At 44.0% G+C, this 15,000-nt stretch overlaps 1 protein-coding gene across 4 annotated transcripts in view; it reads left to right on the forward strand.

Annotated features, from left to right (window-relative positions):
• Positions 1-15,000, forward strand: part of ltbp3 (latent transforming growth factor beta binding protein 3) — a 111,875-nt gene that overhangs the window by 42,047 nt on the left and 54,828 nt on the right. For all 4 annotated transcript variants that reach the window (XM_080436436.1, XM_080436434.1, XM_080436437.1 and 1 more), the window contains 2 exons: positions 8,858-9,130; positions 14,269-14,432. In XM_080436436.1, coding sequence (XP_080292562.1) covers positions 8,858-9,130; positions 14,269-14,432 — 437 coding nt within the window. The remainder of the gene's footprint in view (positions 1-8,857; positions 9,131-14,268; positions 14,433-15,000) is intronic.

Here is a 15,000-nt window from a genome sequence, read left to right on the forward strand (position 1 = left end):
CTCTCTGCCTGACCTACTTGTTGTTAACTAGTTGTACGAACGCTTGTTTTCTATTGCTGTATTGTTTATTGGATTATTGGATTGTTTATTGGATCTTGTTTAGTCGATACACTTATTTGTCTTAGCTCATGCTCATTTGATTTAGCTATTTTGTCTCATCTGTTTAAGGAAATAGGTAGCTGATATATTGCACTTTTACCTTAGCGCTAGGTATACTCTTGGTTGCTTGTTTTTGCAGAAAATGCACTAAAGACTTCTGGTGATTAGTAGTTTTCGTTCCCTACCTATGTTGAATACACTTATTGTAAGTCGCTTTGGATAAAAGCGTCTGCTAAATGACTGTAATGTAATGTAATGTAATGTAAAAGATTTGAGTACTTTTTCCACCACTGGTGGTTTTCGTAGACGGGAAAAAAGAAAGAAAAATAAAAGTTGAATTGTAGAAATGTCAGTTATCCGTGTCTTTTCAGGGTGGAGACCATACCGCTGTCTTGGCTCATGTAACACCAGTAATAGTACAAGCTTAACCAATTAAAACCCAGTCAATCCGGGAACACATCTGTGTCATTTTGTCTTTGGCTATTCAAAAATAGCAGATCTATAAGCTCATAGCGCGGCACTATGAGCTTGTAGATCTGCTATTTTTTTTATCTTGAAAATGTGTGCAAATCTTTGAAAATATATACATTTTTAAAGCGAAAAATTTGTAACTCAAATCTTTGCTTCTGTGGGGGTCCCTGGAACAACATATTTTGAGATGGGGGTCCGCGGCCAAATACACATCTAAAAATATTTTCTAAATCCTAACAGTGTGTTGCTGTATCAGTGGTGCTCCAACTTTTCCATGTCAATGGACCCCCAAAATTATATGTATTTGGCTGTGGACCCCCATGTCAAAATATGTTGTTACAGGGACCCCCCAGATGCACATATCAGAGTTAAAAATGTTTGCTTTAAAGGAGTAGTTCACCCAAAAAATTACTTATTGTCTCCGCCAGGCCGAAAGGCATGGCGAGAGAGTATGTTTTACCCCCTGTCCGTCCGTCCGTCCGTGTGTCCGTCCGTCTGTCCATCTGTCTGCGAGCGGCCAATCTCCGGCACCGTTGGCCCGGCCGCTGCGAAACTGTGCACACACACTCCCTGGATGCCAATTCAGAACCTCTGGGCCACATTTTTCAGATTGGCCTGTTATAGCGCCACCAGGAGGCCGATTTGTGCAACTTTTTTTAAAAAATATTACTCCTACAGATTTTATCCAAACATCACGCAAATCATTACACAGTATCTCTATAGTCATGTGATCAACACGGATCTGTCTGATTTTCCATATTCCATCCTGATTGGCTAAGGTTGGCTTCCAAAGTTTGCAGGATTGGTCCATTTTGAACTAAATGCCTCAAATCATGAACGCAGCCTGCGATTTCCGTGAAATTTCACACGCACATTCCCACTAGGCCGAGGAGGAAATGCCACTTGAAAATTTTCAAATCAGCCTCATGGTGGCGCTATAAAAGGCCAAATTGCGTTTTTAACTGTAACTGCACCGATCTGCGTGAAACTTTGCATGCATACTCCCTAGAGGCCAAGGAAAAACATCTGCCCTGCATTTTTCACATTAGCCTTTTATAGCGCCACCAGGAGGCCGACTTACGTAAAATACATATTTTGAGAATAAGCCTTCAGATTTTATCCAAATGTCACGCAAATCGGTACACATGATCTCTATAGTCATGTGATCAAGATGGATCTGTTTGATTTTTCACATTCCATCCTGATTGGCTAACATTGACATCTAAAGTTTGCAGGAGTGGCCCGTTTTGAACAAAATGCCGCAAATCATGAACACAACGTCCGATTGCGGTGGAACTTTGCACGTACATTCGCACTACGTTGAAGAACAAACGCCACCCTTTTAACATTGCCCTATTATAGCGCCACCAGGAGGCCAATTTTTTTTTTATATTACTCCTACAAATGTAGGAGTAAAAAAATCATGCAAATCAGTACACATTATCTCTATAGTCAAGTGATCAAGATGGTTCTGTACGATTTTTTATATTCCATCCTGACTGGCAAATTCTGAACATTGCTGGCCCACAATAACCTACCTGACCTGGCGGAGACCTGTGCTCCGAGGAGCACTTTTTCTAGTTTTCTATCAATTGCACACCCCATGAAGCCTTGAATCCATGGATTTATTTTTGTTTTTGTGGCATTCCTAAGCCAATAATTTGATTCCCGTCTCCTACCGGCTAATGTGTCCGGTAGGAGACACAAAGTAGATTAGAAAAAATGTACACGATTTTTCTAAAAATAGCAGTTCTAGAAGCTCATAGGGCAGCACTCGCCAAACGCACGCACGCACGCACGCACGCACGCACGCACGCACGCACGCACGCACGCACGCACGCACGCACGCACGCGCAGACACACAGACACACAGACACACAGACAGACAAACAGACAAACACACACACACACACACACACACACACACACACACACAGACACACACCGACACACACACACACACACACACACACACACACACACACACACACACACACACACACACACACACACACACACACACACACACACACACACACACACACACACACACAGAGGAGGAGTTGTGGAAACTGGCTCTGCATTGTGTTGTGTTCTGTTGCACTGCCCCATGCTGGGCTGATCTCACTACATCAAAAGAGGAGAGGAGAGGAGAGGAGAGGAGAGGAGAGGAGAGGAGAGGAGAGGAGAGGAGAGGAGAGGAGAGGAGAGGAGGGGAGGGGAGGGGAGAGGAGAGGAGGGGAGGGGAGGGGAGGGGAGGGGAGGGGAGGGGAGGGGAGAGGAGAGGAGAGGAGAGGTCAGGCCTGTGTTTGTCTATTTTTAGTTTGGTCTGCCCACGCTTCTGTCTGCCGAGTCTGTCTGTCTGTCTGTCTGATTTCTCTTCTGGGTCCAAAAATAGCAGAAATAGCAGATCTACAAGCTCTCTGAGCTATGCGTTGTGCGGTGAAGTATACACTGTAGGGCTTATAGTGGTCTAAAAAAGTGATCTAGTCCCCTAATTACACTGAAGCTCACTGGCTGTCCCACGCCTAACTGCTTCCATGTGCTCCTCTCCTCTCCTCTCCTCTCCTCTCCTCTCCTCTCCTCTCCTCTCCTCTCCTCTCCTCTCCACTCCTCTCCTCTCCTCTCCTCTCCTGATGCCATGGTTTTATCAACCACTTGAATGGACCCTCTCTCTCTCTATCTCTCTCTCTCTCTCTCTCTCTCTCTCTCTCTCTCTATCTCTCTCTCTCTATCTCTCTCTCTCTCTCTCTCTCTCTCTCTCTCTCTCTCTCTCTCTCTCTCTCTCTCTCTCTCACACACAGTGTGTGTTTATGGTTTTCCTAGAGCTCTGCTCTGCTTCCTGTGATTCTTTCTATTCTGGGAGTTTAAAGGACAATAGATCCTGGGAGTAGACACGAAGACAAACCTATAAACCGTGGACAATATTCTACAATATTCTCTTCTTTCCACGCATGCAGCTTTCCCACACGCCCAGGCAGCTATGTTTGAATACAACACATTTTCTTCACTTACAGCCAAAATATTGAATGAGAACACAACGGGTCATCAGGTATGATACCTGATGGAGGTCAGCGTGACCCAACGTTTTGTTCTCATTAAATATTTTGGCTATAAAGTGAAGACAGCGTGCAGCATTCCATAGGGCAGTGAAAGGAACAGCTCCTTCTTTCCTCCGGGCTATGGTCGAGGCTTACACCCCCTGCCCGACCACTTCGGTCTGCCGCCTCGGGGCGACTGACTGCCTCGTGGTCCGTCTGGCCGATCTACACGCCACGGTCACGACTTTTCTCTGTTCTGGCCCCACAGTGGTGGAATGAACACTGATGTCAGGACAGCAGAGTCACTGCCCATCTTTCACCACAGGCTGAAAACCCACCTCTTCAGGAAACACTACCCTTCCTCTTCGCCTGGCCCACTTGTTGTTAACTAGTTGTACGGACTCTTGTTTTATTGTTTTATTGGATCTTGTTTAGCCGATACACTTCTTTGTTTTATCTCGTGCTCATTTGATTTTCCTATTTTGTCTCATCTGTTTAAGACAGTAGGAAGCTGATATATTGCACTTTTACCTTAGCGCTAGGTATACTCTTGGTTGCTTGTTTTAGCAGAAAATGCACTTAAAGGGATATTTCACTTTCTAAAAAACTTTGGATCATTTTATCATCTACTCAGGCTTTTGTGAGCCCCCCACCATTTGTAAGTTGCTTGATTCAGTATTTAGATATATGATATTCATTTTATCAGACACGCCCCCTTCCTATACAAACACATTATAACTTCAAACTCCATTTTAACATGTTAGATTTATCAAAAACACCCGTCCTTGGTTCTGGTGACTCACCCTGCCCTCCTAATACGCGAGGGGGCCGTGTTTTTTCGATAACTTTTTTAATTTATTTTATTTTATTGTTTTATTGTATTTTATTTTTTTCATTTTCCAAAAATAATATTAAAAATAAATGAAAAAAGTTAGCGAAAAAACACGGCACCCTCGCGTATTAGGAGGGCAGGGTGAGTCACCACAACCAAGGACGGGTGTTTTTGATGAATCTAACATGTTAAAAATGGAGTTTGAAGTTATAATGGGTTTGTATAGGAAGGGGGCGTGTCTGATCAAATGAATATCAAATATCTAAATACTGAATCAAACAACTTAAAAACGGTCTGGGGTGCTCACAAAAGCCTGAGTAGATGATAAAATTACCCAAAGTTTTTTTGAAAGTGAAATATCCCTTTAAGACTTCTGGTGATTAGTAGCTTCGTTCCCTACCTATGTTGAATGCACTTATTGTAAGTCGCTTTGGATAAAAGTGTCTGCTAAACGACTCTAATGTTAGGTAATGTAATTCCTTTTTGTCATACCTTGACGTTGACTCCCTGCTCCTACAGCACGTACCTCCTACGTACCTGTCCTTGACGTAGATGTGCAAAAGGACCTTTTTAACACTGTGAACACATGTTGACTAATTTGGAAAATTAGGGATACCAGGGGTTAATGTGGTGCACATACTGTACATGTATTTTTTAATTAAACTGTTAAACTGTAATATTATCAAACACAGTCTACATCTCCCAAAAGGATTGTATTTAACCCATTAAAGGGGTAGTTCACCCCCAAAATAACTTTTTTTCTATTGATTACTCACCCCATGGAGCCTTGAATTCATGGATATTTTTTTGTTTTTGTCGCATTCCTTCCTTTATTATTTGATTATAATAAATGTAGCCCCATTGATTCCGGTAGGAGACACAAATGCATTTGTGTCTCCTACCAGAACCAATGGGGCTACATTTATTATTATCAAATTATTGGCTTAGGAATGTGACAAAAACAAAAAAATATCTATGAATTCAAGGCTCCATGGGGTGAGTAATCAATAGAAAAAAAGTTATTTTGGGGGTGAACTACCCCTTTAAGACCTGGAACGCATTTGTGTCACTTTTAGATTTTTTTAGGCTATTCAAAAATAGCAGATATACAAGCTCATAGCGCGGCACGAGCTTGTAGATCTGCTATTTTTGAAAAATCTTGAAAAAAAATTTTTTTTTGATTATTTTCCAAAAACAGTTTTTTTAAGAATGGCCTCAGGTCTTAAAGGGTTAAGTCAGTGTGACCAGAAGCAGAGGGATAGAAACATGCCCACCGGCCATAAAACATGATGACCACACAGGGGGGGATATCAACCATAGACATATAAAGGTAGACGCCTCATTCGGCTCTGAAGCGTTTGTATCTCGGGCGCACTTCCTGCTTCCGCAGGGCTGCCGTGTGCGTCACAGACGAGGAAGTTCGGTAGGCCAATCAGAGGCAGGTGGGGGCGGGTCATTTTGTAACCCAGCTCTTAACCCTTTAAGAGGCAGCAGCTGTGCGCAGCATCTAGTTAGTTGGAACTTGGCGAACTCCACATCTATTTGTGAAATTCAAATAAGAGACATGGTCCTTTTTCATATCAAGGTCCATTATTTATTCAGCATTTGAGTCACGGAACACCGTTTGATAAGCTTTAGCCTCTCACACCCAAAACGTAGAATATGTTATTGTTCGATAAGATGTTGTCAAAATAACAATTGTTTACGTTCTCTAATTGTGTACTTGTTTAGTAAGTAATGCAGATGTTTAACAATTTGACTCTTGACAGTGTGAAATGTTATACTCAAGATTTAAAGATCTATAAGGGTCCATTTGGTTATCAACTCTCCATCATTTAGCTGGGGACCACCTGGAACCCCCCCAAGGACCACTGGTGGTTCCCGGACCACTGGTTGAGAACCATTGCACTGACAAGTCCCGGAAAAGACGCACTGTGATTGGCCAGTAGTCAACGCACTGTGAGCGCTGTGATTGGCCAGTAGTCACTTTGAGTGACAGGTTCCCTGCGGAAGACGGAAGTGCCGCCGTGTATTGCGATACAAGTCGCCACAATGAACTGCAGAGGCCAATGAGGTATCTAGGTTTCTAATATCTATGATATCAACATCAGAGGCATGGAGTTTCCACCCCGACCCCCCTCCTTCCCAACAAATCCACATTTGATCTTCTTTCACAAGAGCAGCTTTCCCATGCGTTGTGGAGGGGTACACACACACACACACACACACACACACACACACACACACACACACACACACACACACACACACACACACACACACACACACACACACACACACACACACACACACACACACTAGGGCATTAACGAATAGTGATTTATGGTATTCGAATTATTCGACCCAAAAGTATTCGAATAGTCGATTATTCGGTTTGATTATAAAACATTTAAAAATTAAAAATTTTTAAAAAAGTTTTTTTTTTTTTTTTTTTTTTTTCAATTACATTGATGATTCGACTCTAGGAATGCGAGTTGACGTCACACCAGAGCTCACAGCTGCGTGTCTGCTCTAGAAAAGCCACTAAAAAAAAGAAAATAGATTTTTTTTTTTCGAATAGTCGAATAGTGGTTTGATAGTCGAATAGTCGGTTTGATATTCGAATATTCGAATATTCGACTATTCTGTGAATGCCCTAACACACACACACACACACACACACACACACACACACACACACACACACACTTCAATGCCTTGACCTCCCTCTCCCAGTATAGACAGAACCGCTACGCTACGCCCGCCTGCAGCCCATTGGCTCAGATTTAATTGTCAAGGTGATGTGAGCTGACGGATGCCATGGTACACGCCCCCTCCCCGCCCGCCCGCCCCGCCCCGCCCCCCGCCACACACACACCCCCTTCCTCGCTCCGCTAGCTGGCCTCCAATCACACGCCAACAGTGGTTGAGATGTCTGTCCTGGTTGGCTCATAGTTGCAGTGTGGTGGACAGTTTTCCAGCCAATGCAGTGCCAGAGAAAAAGTACTGATCACTCATGTTTATGATGCTCTATCATGCCCAAACTTTACTGTATGACCTGTGTTGTCTGTCTGTCTGTCTGTCTGTCTGTCTGTCTGTCTGTCTGTCTGTCTGTCTGTCTGTCTGTCTGTCTGTCTGTCTGTCTGTCTGTCTCTCTCTTTCCCCCCCCCCCCCCCCCCCCCCCCCCCACACACACACACACACACACACACACACACACACACACACACACACACACACACACACACACACACACGGTGAGACACGGCACACACGCTCATGCACTCGAGACGCACGCAGGCACACACACTTAGCTCAATGAAATAAAGTCATCAGAAGCACAGCTTACTTCACACTGGGTGTGACTGTCTTTATAGAGTAACAGAGAGGTCCTCTATTACTTATCTTTGCACATGTATTGTAACCCGTTTTGATTGAATATTTGCTCAGCATGTTGGCACTTTGTTTTTTTTTGCACAGCATCATTTGTACAGCCATGTTTTGCACATGATTTCATTGTTTATTGAACATTTTACTTTAGTTTCCTGTTCAGCTGAGCTGGCTAGGGCAAAAATAATATTTCAGTATATTCATATATTAACCTGCGGGCCGCATCTATAAACGCCATTGACTCGAAAACGCGTCAATTTCTACTTAATCCACCCACGCCGTCGACGCGTTAGACACGTTGGACGCGCATTCATTGTTTAATCTCTGATTGCGCTATGCTGCTTAATATTCAATCTTATTTTCGAGTTCCACTTACTTCACCCACATCTGCATCCGGTTTCATGACCTGGGTTCCGTTTCCGGTTTTTGATTTTTTTCCCCGGTCATTTTCGTCCATAATAGGTAAACACACGGTTTTTCACACGGTATAACAAACGAACGGACAGGTTCTCTTCTATAATCTATGGTCTGGGTGATGATCAGTCATCGCCGTCGTGTATCACATCGTAATTTTGGCCGATCGGACAATCTGAGACCACGTCACATCCGGTTTCATGTATTTCACTGATTAATCTCTCAAGAAGGGTGCCAGTGAGCCAACGAGCTGATCAAGCTGTCATGTGCTGCTCTCTAGTGGCGGATTTGTGCTGTGTCTTTAAAAAACACTCTGATAAATTATTTTCATGAAAATTTTCAAAATATAAAAATAAAAAAACACGAACATTGCTGGCACTGGGGGAGTACTTTATGAAAATACTCTGGCAGTCAAAGAGTTAAGTGAAGGTTGGGGCCGCATGTGGCCCCTGGGCCATCAGTTGCCCATGTATGGCTTACATTGTAATTGTGATTTGTAATTAATCTCTCTCTCTCTCTCTCTCTCTCTCTCCCTCTCCCTCTCCCTCTCCCTCTCTCTCTCTCCCTCTCTCTCTCTCCCTCTCTCTCTCTCTCTCTCTCCACCCCTCAGTGGTGTGCCCGCTGACCTGTATGAACGGAGGGGTGTGCAGCTCCAGGACCCACTGCCTGTGCCCGCCGGGCTTCACGGGCCGCCTGTGCCAGTTCCCCCTGCAGCAGATGCAGCAGGCGGCGCGGGGCAACAAGCAGCCCAACGTCTACCCCGTCCTGGTGAAGCAGGACGGGGGCCATCAGGGCGAGCAGGGGGGAGGCGGGGGGAGGAGCCAGCAGACCCACTCAGTGTTCACCCTGCCCCTGGCACAGGGAGGGCACCACTCATCAGAAGGTACAGGCTCTACCCGTAACGTCCGCCGGTTCTCCACCGTAACCCATTCAAACCCCTTGAACGCATCTCTGTCATTTTAACATTTCTTTGGGCTATTCAAAAATAGCAGATCTACAAGCTCATACTGTGCCGCGGTATGAGCTTGTAGATCTGCCAAATTGAACGTGTTTTAAAGGAGCATTTCACCCCTGGAAGAACTTACAGTCACTCAATGTTAAAGGTAGGGTAAGTGATTTGCTTTGGTTAAAATAAGTGTTAAATAGCTCTATATTCTGATAGTACTCATTGCTATAGAGTGTTTGTTCAGTATTAGGAGTCTCTCCACCTCTTTATAAAACAGAAAATGCATTTTCATTTCAGTTTCAGTTTCATTTCCAATTTTATCCAATCAGGACAGAGAACTCAATCAGGATACAGATTAAACAAGTGAAATTGGAAGTGATGACACTAAGAAATGAGCAGGCAAAATTGGAACTGGAACACCATACAAATTAAGCTTAAAAATGGGTACTTTCTCCTGATTGGCTGAGATTTTGACACCTACCGAAAAATGTATTTTCTGTTTATTAAAGAGCTGGAGAGACAGGGAGACATCTGTTACTGAAAAAACACTCTATAGCAATGATTACTATCAGAATATAGTATTTTAACCTTTTAACAAAATACTTTTTGTTTTAACCAAAAAATATCACTTACCCTACCTTTAACACATTGACCGCCAGAGGTTAATCTCATAATGTACTCACCAGTGCCAACGTTTTATTGTTGTTTTTTGTTTTTTTCACGTCGCCACAGATCTTGTTAAAATCCTTAAGATTGAGCTGTGCACTGTTTGTAAACATCGCGGAGATCTCACTGCTTCTACCAGTGAAGACCACGTGTCAAACGGAGCCGCCATGTTTGAGTTCTGACCGTTTAAGTTAACATGGGAAATGCGAGGATGAAAAACTACATGTTTACAGGGGCTTTTACAGGGGTTATTGTGTACGACTTAGAATGGAGGCAGACGGGAAACAAAAAACGTGATCGCACTTCCGGTCGAGATCGGGTGGTGTTACACTGAAAATGGTCCCCCTAGAAAATTAAAAAAAAAAAAAAAATCGAAAAAAAGGAAAAAGCACCACAGCCCGTAGGCTACGGGATTGGCGCTTAACCGTTGGATTTAACGGCCCGTAGAACTACGGGCCCGGCGGTAAATGTGTTAATGGTATTAGTAGATAACAGTAGCAACATTTCAAATTTGCACCCTATGGCCAGAAAAATATAGAAGTCTGTGTGTTTGACTGGGGTTTGACTGGACCGCTGCATTACTACAATGGCCATAATGCTTTGGGGCACTGCCCTTCCTTGTGGGGAGGGGAGGCTGCGTGGGGGTGTGGTCTACATTGTAGTCAGGAAATAAGGTGAGATAAAGAGACTATGAGTCAAATGACTCATTGTGTCTGAGGATATGGATACAAATCAAAAAATACAGATAAAACACAAACAGAACACACCAGGATCATGTTTATGGGTCCTAGACCAAGATAAAAATAGGGGTTTGATGCAAAATCGGCGAAAAGTCCCTTTAAAGCTTTTTTTTTAAACTCAAATCTTTGCTTCTGGGGGTCCATGGAACAAAATATTTTGTTTGTCATGGATACCAGTTCCCACCTAATGTTGTGTGGGAGTTCAGACCGCTGCAGATCGTACTGAATAACTGCCAGCTTGCATAATGTCTTCAGGCTAGGACTTAAGTCTAAGATATACAGATCATCATTGGCTGTGCCGTATGATCTATATCCTCCAAAGAGGATGATGCGATCTCCCACCATGCAACAGCATACCGTGGAACTCTGTGTTATGAGAGAAGTGCTTAAACATGGAACATTCCCTTTGGACTGAACCTTCTTCCAGGTGAAGGTCGCTGGACTGAATTTCCACAGATCATTGAAGTTCTGGTACCTGCTGCCACCAAATATGTACAGCTCTCCATTGTAGGCAAAGGCTGAATGACAGTAGCGTCGTTCTGGAAGAGGCTGTGCAGAAGGCGTGTTCAGCCAGCAGGTGGTCTCTGTGTCAAACACACTGATGGTGTTGTAGTAGACATCCCAGCCCCCAAATACAAACATCTTGGTCCCGATGATGGTGGCAGAGTGATAATAAGAAGCATGTGGTGGAGTTCCTCTGGTGTTAATTAAAGTCCAGACCATCGTGGTGGTGTCCAACTTGTAGCTGTCATTAGTCCATCCAGTCAGCTTTGTGTATCCTCCATAGATAAACATGACCTTCCCCAAGACACAGGCTGAGTGGCCCCGCTTCCCCTCTGGAACATTCCCTGAAACCCTGGGTTTGAGCATTCTGTGGGCGTCCACATCAAATGCATAAAGCTTCTTGATGTAGTTCCCAGTGTCAGTAACTCCCCCCCAGAGGTAGATGAAAGGGTCTATCAGCACAGCTGTGCGGCTCTGGCGCATGGGGCGAACGACAAGGGGACGTTGTGCTCTTCCAGGTGTCTCTGAGGGAAACTTGATCCAGCATAAAGACACTGTGTTGAAGACATGAACTTCAGTCTGACGCTTGGACTCGATGAATTCCCCTCTAAAGCAGTACACTTTGTGATTCACGGCTACAGCAGCATCATACGGTATCTCTGGAAGCCCTTTTAGGTTCACCGTCCAACGAATCATGTCATATACGAGCAGCAACGTGGATGAAAGTGCCGCTTATAAGTTCCACCCTGTAAAAGAACGGCGTCCTACTGTGTGCGTAAGCACTTATATTGGTTAGCGTGCCTATGTGTGACATAGACATGATGTCACGTGAGGGTTAGCGGGCCTACGTGTGACATAGACATGATGATGAATCCGCTATACAGTATATCACTTTAAGTCATTCACTGACAGTCTTATTTCTGGCTTTGTTTGCCCACTGCCAGAGATTTTTGTTTTTATACCTTTTCAACTGATCACAAAAAATGTAGATCCATTATTATCGCTCATCCGGCCATTTGTAAACACACCCGGTATCAGTGTGCGTCGCCCAGATAAAAAAACTATCCAACCGCGACGGCCCCTTCTCTCTTCTAGCAGCACGTTGGAAAGAACGTGTCTCACGAAATCCAGGGCAAAAAAAATCAACTCAAGATACAGCCTTTTCCATGAAAAAACTAAAGGAAGTGGACGGAGGCGGAAATCTTCGGATGACATTTTTTTCCGGATCCTTGTGAGTAGAAAGTGAAAGTGATCACTCGGGTGATAGAGAACAGCGCCATCTTTTATAAAACCACTAAAAAACAATAAGTCGTCATAAGTCGTCCTTGGCAGAGAATGAGTAAATGAGTACCCCTTTTAACCACTTAGATCTCTACATACGTCATCGCACAGTGAATAGCGAAAACAGCCGATCTACAAACTCACATCACATCGCGACGTTGGGTGCGGTCCGGGGTGTGGCCTCGGCCAGGCGCCTATTGCGGCTGACTTAAAACTGGTGCGGATCAGGAGAATCCAACTGCTTAATTAAAACAGAACATCATGATGACCCTGTTTTGTTCTGTGTCGTACTGCGGCGCAGTGGAAATAGTGATATACAAGCAGAGGCGTCGCTTCATGAGGGCAAGTTGGGCAGCTGCCCAGGCAGTAAAGATCCTTTATAGATATGCTGCTGCCACCACCTTTAAGCCCCTAGATGCCATCTACCACTCTGCTCTCAGGTTCATCACAGGTGATCCATACAACACACATCATTGCACCTTATACACTACAGTATGATGGCCCTCTCTCTCCATGAGACCAGACCATCATTGGTACATCTATATTTATGAAGCTCTATTAAATAAATCACCAACATATATTTCATCACTGTTAAAACCAAATACTTCCACCCATCAAACACGCTCTCAGGAATACATCCCATTACTGGTCCCCAAGGCCAACACCGAGCTAGGCAAATCAGCTCTCAGGTTTAGCGCTCCCTTCACTTGGAACGAATTACAACGCTCTTTAAAAATGGATTCCATGGTCTCACTGGGTCAATTAAAAAACTTGCTAGCTAATCATGTTGTTTTAAATTGTTTGTTGTTTTAATCAAGCTGTATTTATTACTGTTTTATTCTGTTTTTTCACATACATAACTTGTTTATCCTGTTGTTTTTTATTCATCATTATTATTTACACTGTTGTAGCCTACTATGCTTCTGTAATCTCGGCATCATTGAAAATGAGGGGCTCTGCCCTCAAAGTATCCCCGAGAAAATAAATAAAGGTTGAATGAATCCTGCCCAGTCTAGCTGCTCAAACTAATGGGCGAGAATCGCCAGGAGAAAAAAAAAGAAAAAATCAACATAACAACAACGTTAGCAGCTCCTCACCCCCTAGTGCCCTACTGTGGGAAGTGCACTTGGTGCATGTACAGTGGTAGCCAGTTGAGATCATCACGTTGGGTACCCACTAAAACGTTGGGTACCCATCAAAGCCACACCCCTCTGGGGGTGTGGTTTTGCCTTGGAGGGAGGAGTTTAGCATTATTTGTCCTGTTGTAACACCTTTTACAAAGCTAAGCTGCATATCAATGGTCTAAGTGTGACCTGTTGAGTACCGTGGTCTGTCGGAGGCATAGGCAGTGGTGGAGAAAGTACTCGAATGTTTTACTGAAGTAAAAGTATCAATACTGCAATGTAGAAGTACTCTGTTACAAGTAAAAGTCCGGAATTACAAATTTACTTGAGTAAAAGTACAAAAGTGTTGGTATCAAAATGTACTTTAAAGTACCAAATGTAAAAGTATTAAAATGTTTGAAAATAGCAGAGCTACAAGCTCACAACGCGTCGCATCGCGACGCGTTGTGAGCTTGTAGATTGGCTATTTTCAAACAGCCTAGGTATAAAATAGGGCTAAAGTGGTTAATGTATGTTTTATGACGTAATCATTTATATCTGCAAAGTAACTAGTAACTAAAGCTTTCAAATAATTGTAGTGGAGTAAAAAGTACAACCTTTGCCTCTGAGATCTAGTGGAGTAGAAGTAAAAGTATATAGATAATTGGAAATAGCCCAGGAAAGTAAAAGTACCTCACAATTGTACTTAAGTACAGTACTTGAGTAAATGTACTTAGTTACTTTACACCACTGACTGTATATTGTGATGTGTGTGTTCCAGTGCAGATCAACGTGCGCGTCCACCACGGCCCGGACACCTCCGTGTACATCCACCCTCTGGACCAATCGGACGCCAAGCCCCCCCACAAGGCCGTGACACGCCTCATGCCTCAGAGACACAAACCCAAGGGGCGGTGCTTCCAGGAGACCACGCCCAAACAGGCTGTGAGCGCAACGTCGTGCTAAACGCTGGATATTCTGTTTATCATACAGAGAGAATACAAAGACAAGTCATTTTAACTGTCTGTCTGTCTGTCTGTCTGTCTGTCTGTCTGTCTGTCTGTCTGTCTGTCTGTCTGTCTGTCTGTCTGTCTGTCTGTCTGTCTGTCTGTCTGTCTGTCTGTCTGTCTGTCTGTCTGTCTGTCTGTCTGTCTGTCTGTCTGTCTGTCTGTCTGTCTGTCTGTCTGTCTGTCTGTCTGTCTGTCTGTCTGTCTGTCTGTCTGTCTCTCTGTCTGTCTGTCTGTCTGTCTGTCTGTCTCTCTCTCTCTCTCTCTCCCCCTGTCTGTCTGTCTGTCTGTCTGTCTGTCTGTCTGTCTGTCTGTCTGTCTGTCTCTCTCTCTCTCTCTCTCCCCCTCTCTCTCTGTCTGTCTGTCTGTCTGTCTGTCTGTCTGTCTGTCTGTCTGTCTGTCTCTCCCCCTGTCTGTCTGTCCGTCTGTCTCTCCCCCTGTATGTCTGTCTGTCTGTCTGTCTGTCTGTCTGTCTGTCTGTCTGTCTGTCTGTCTGTCTGTCTGTC

The sequence above is a fragment of the Gymnoscopelus braueri genome (assembly GCF_963280865.1).
Source record: "Gymnoscopelus braueri genome assembly, chromosome: 8".
NCBI lineage: Eukaryota > Metazoa > Chordata > Actinopteri > Myctophiformes > Myctophidae > Gymnoscopelus > Gymnoscopelus braueri.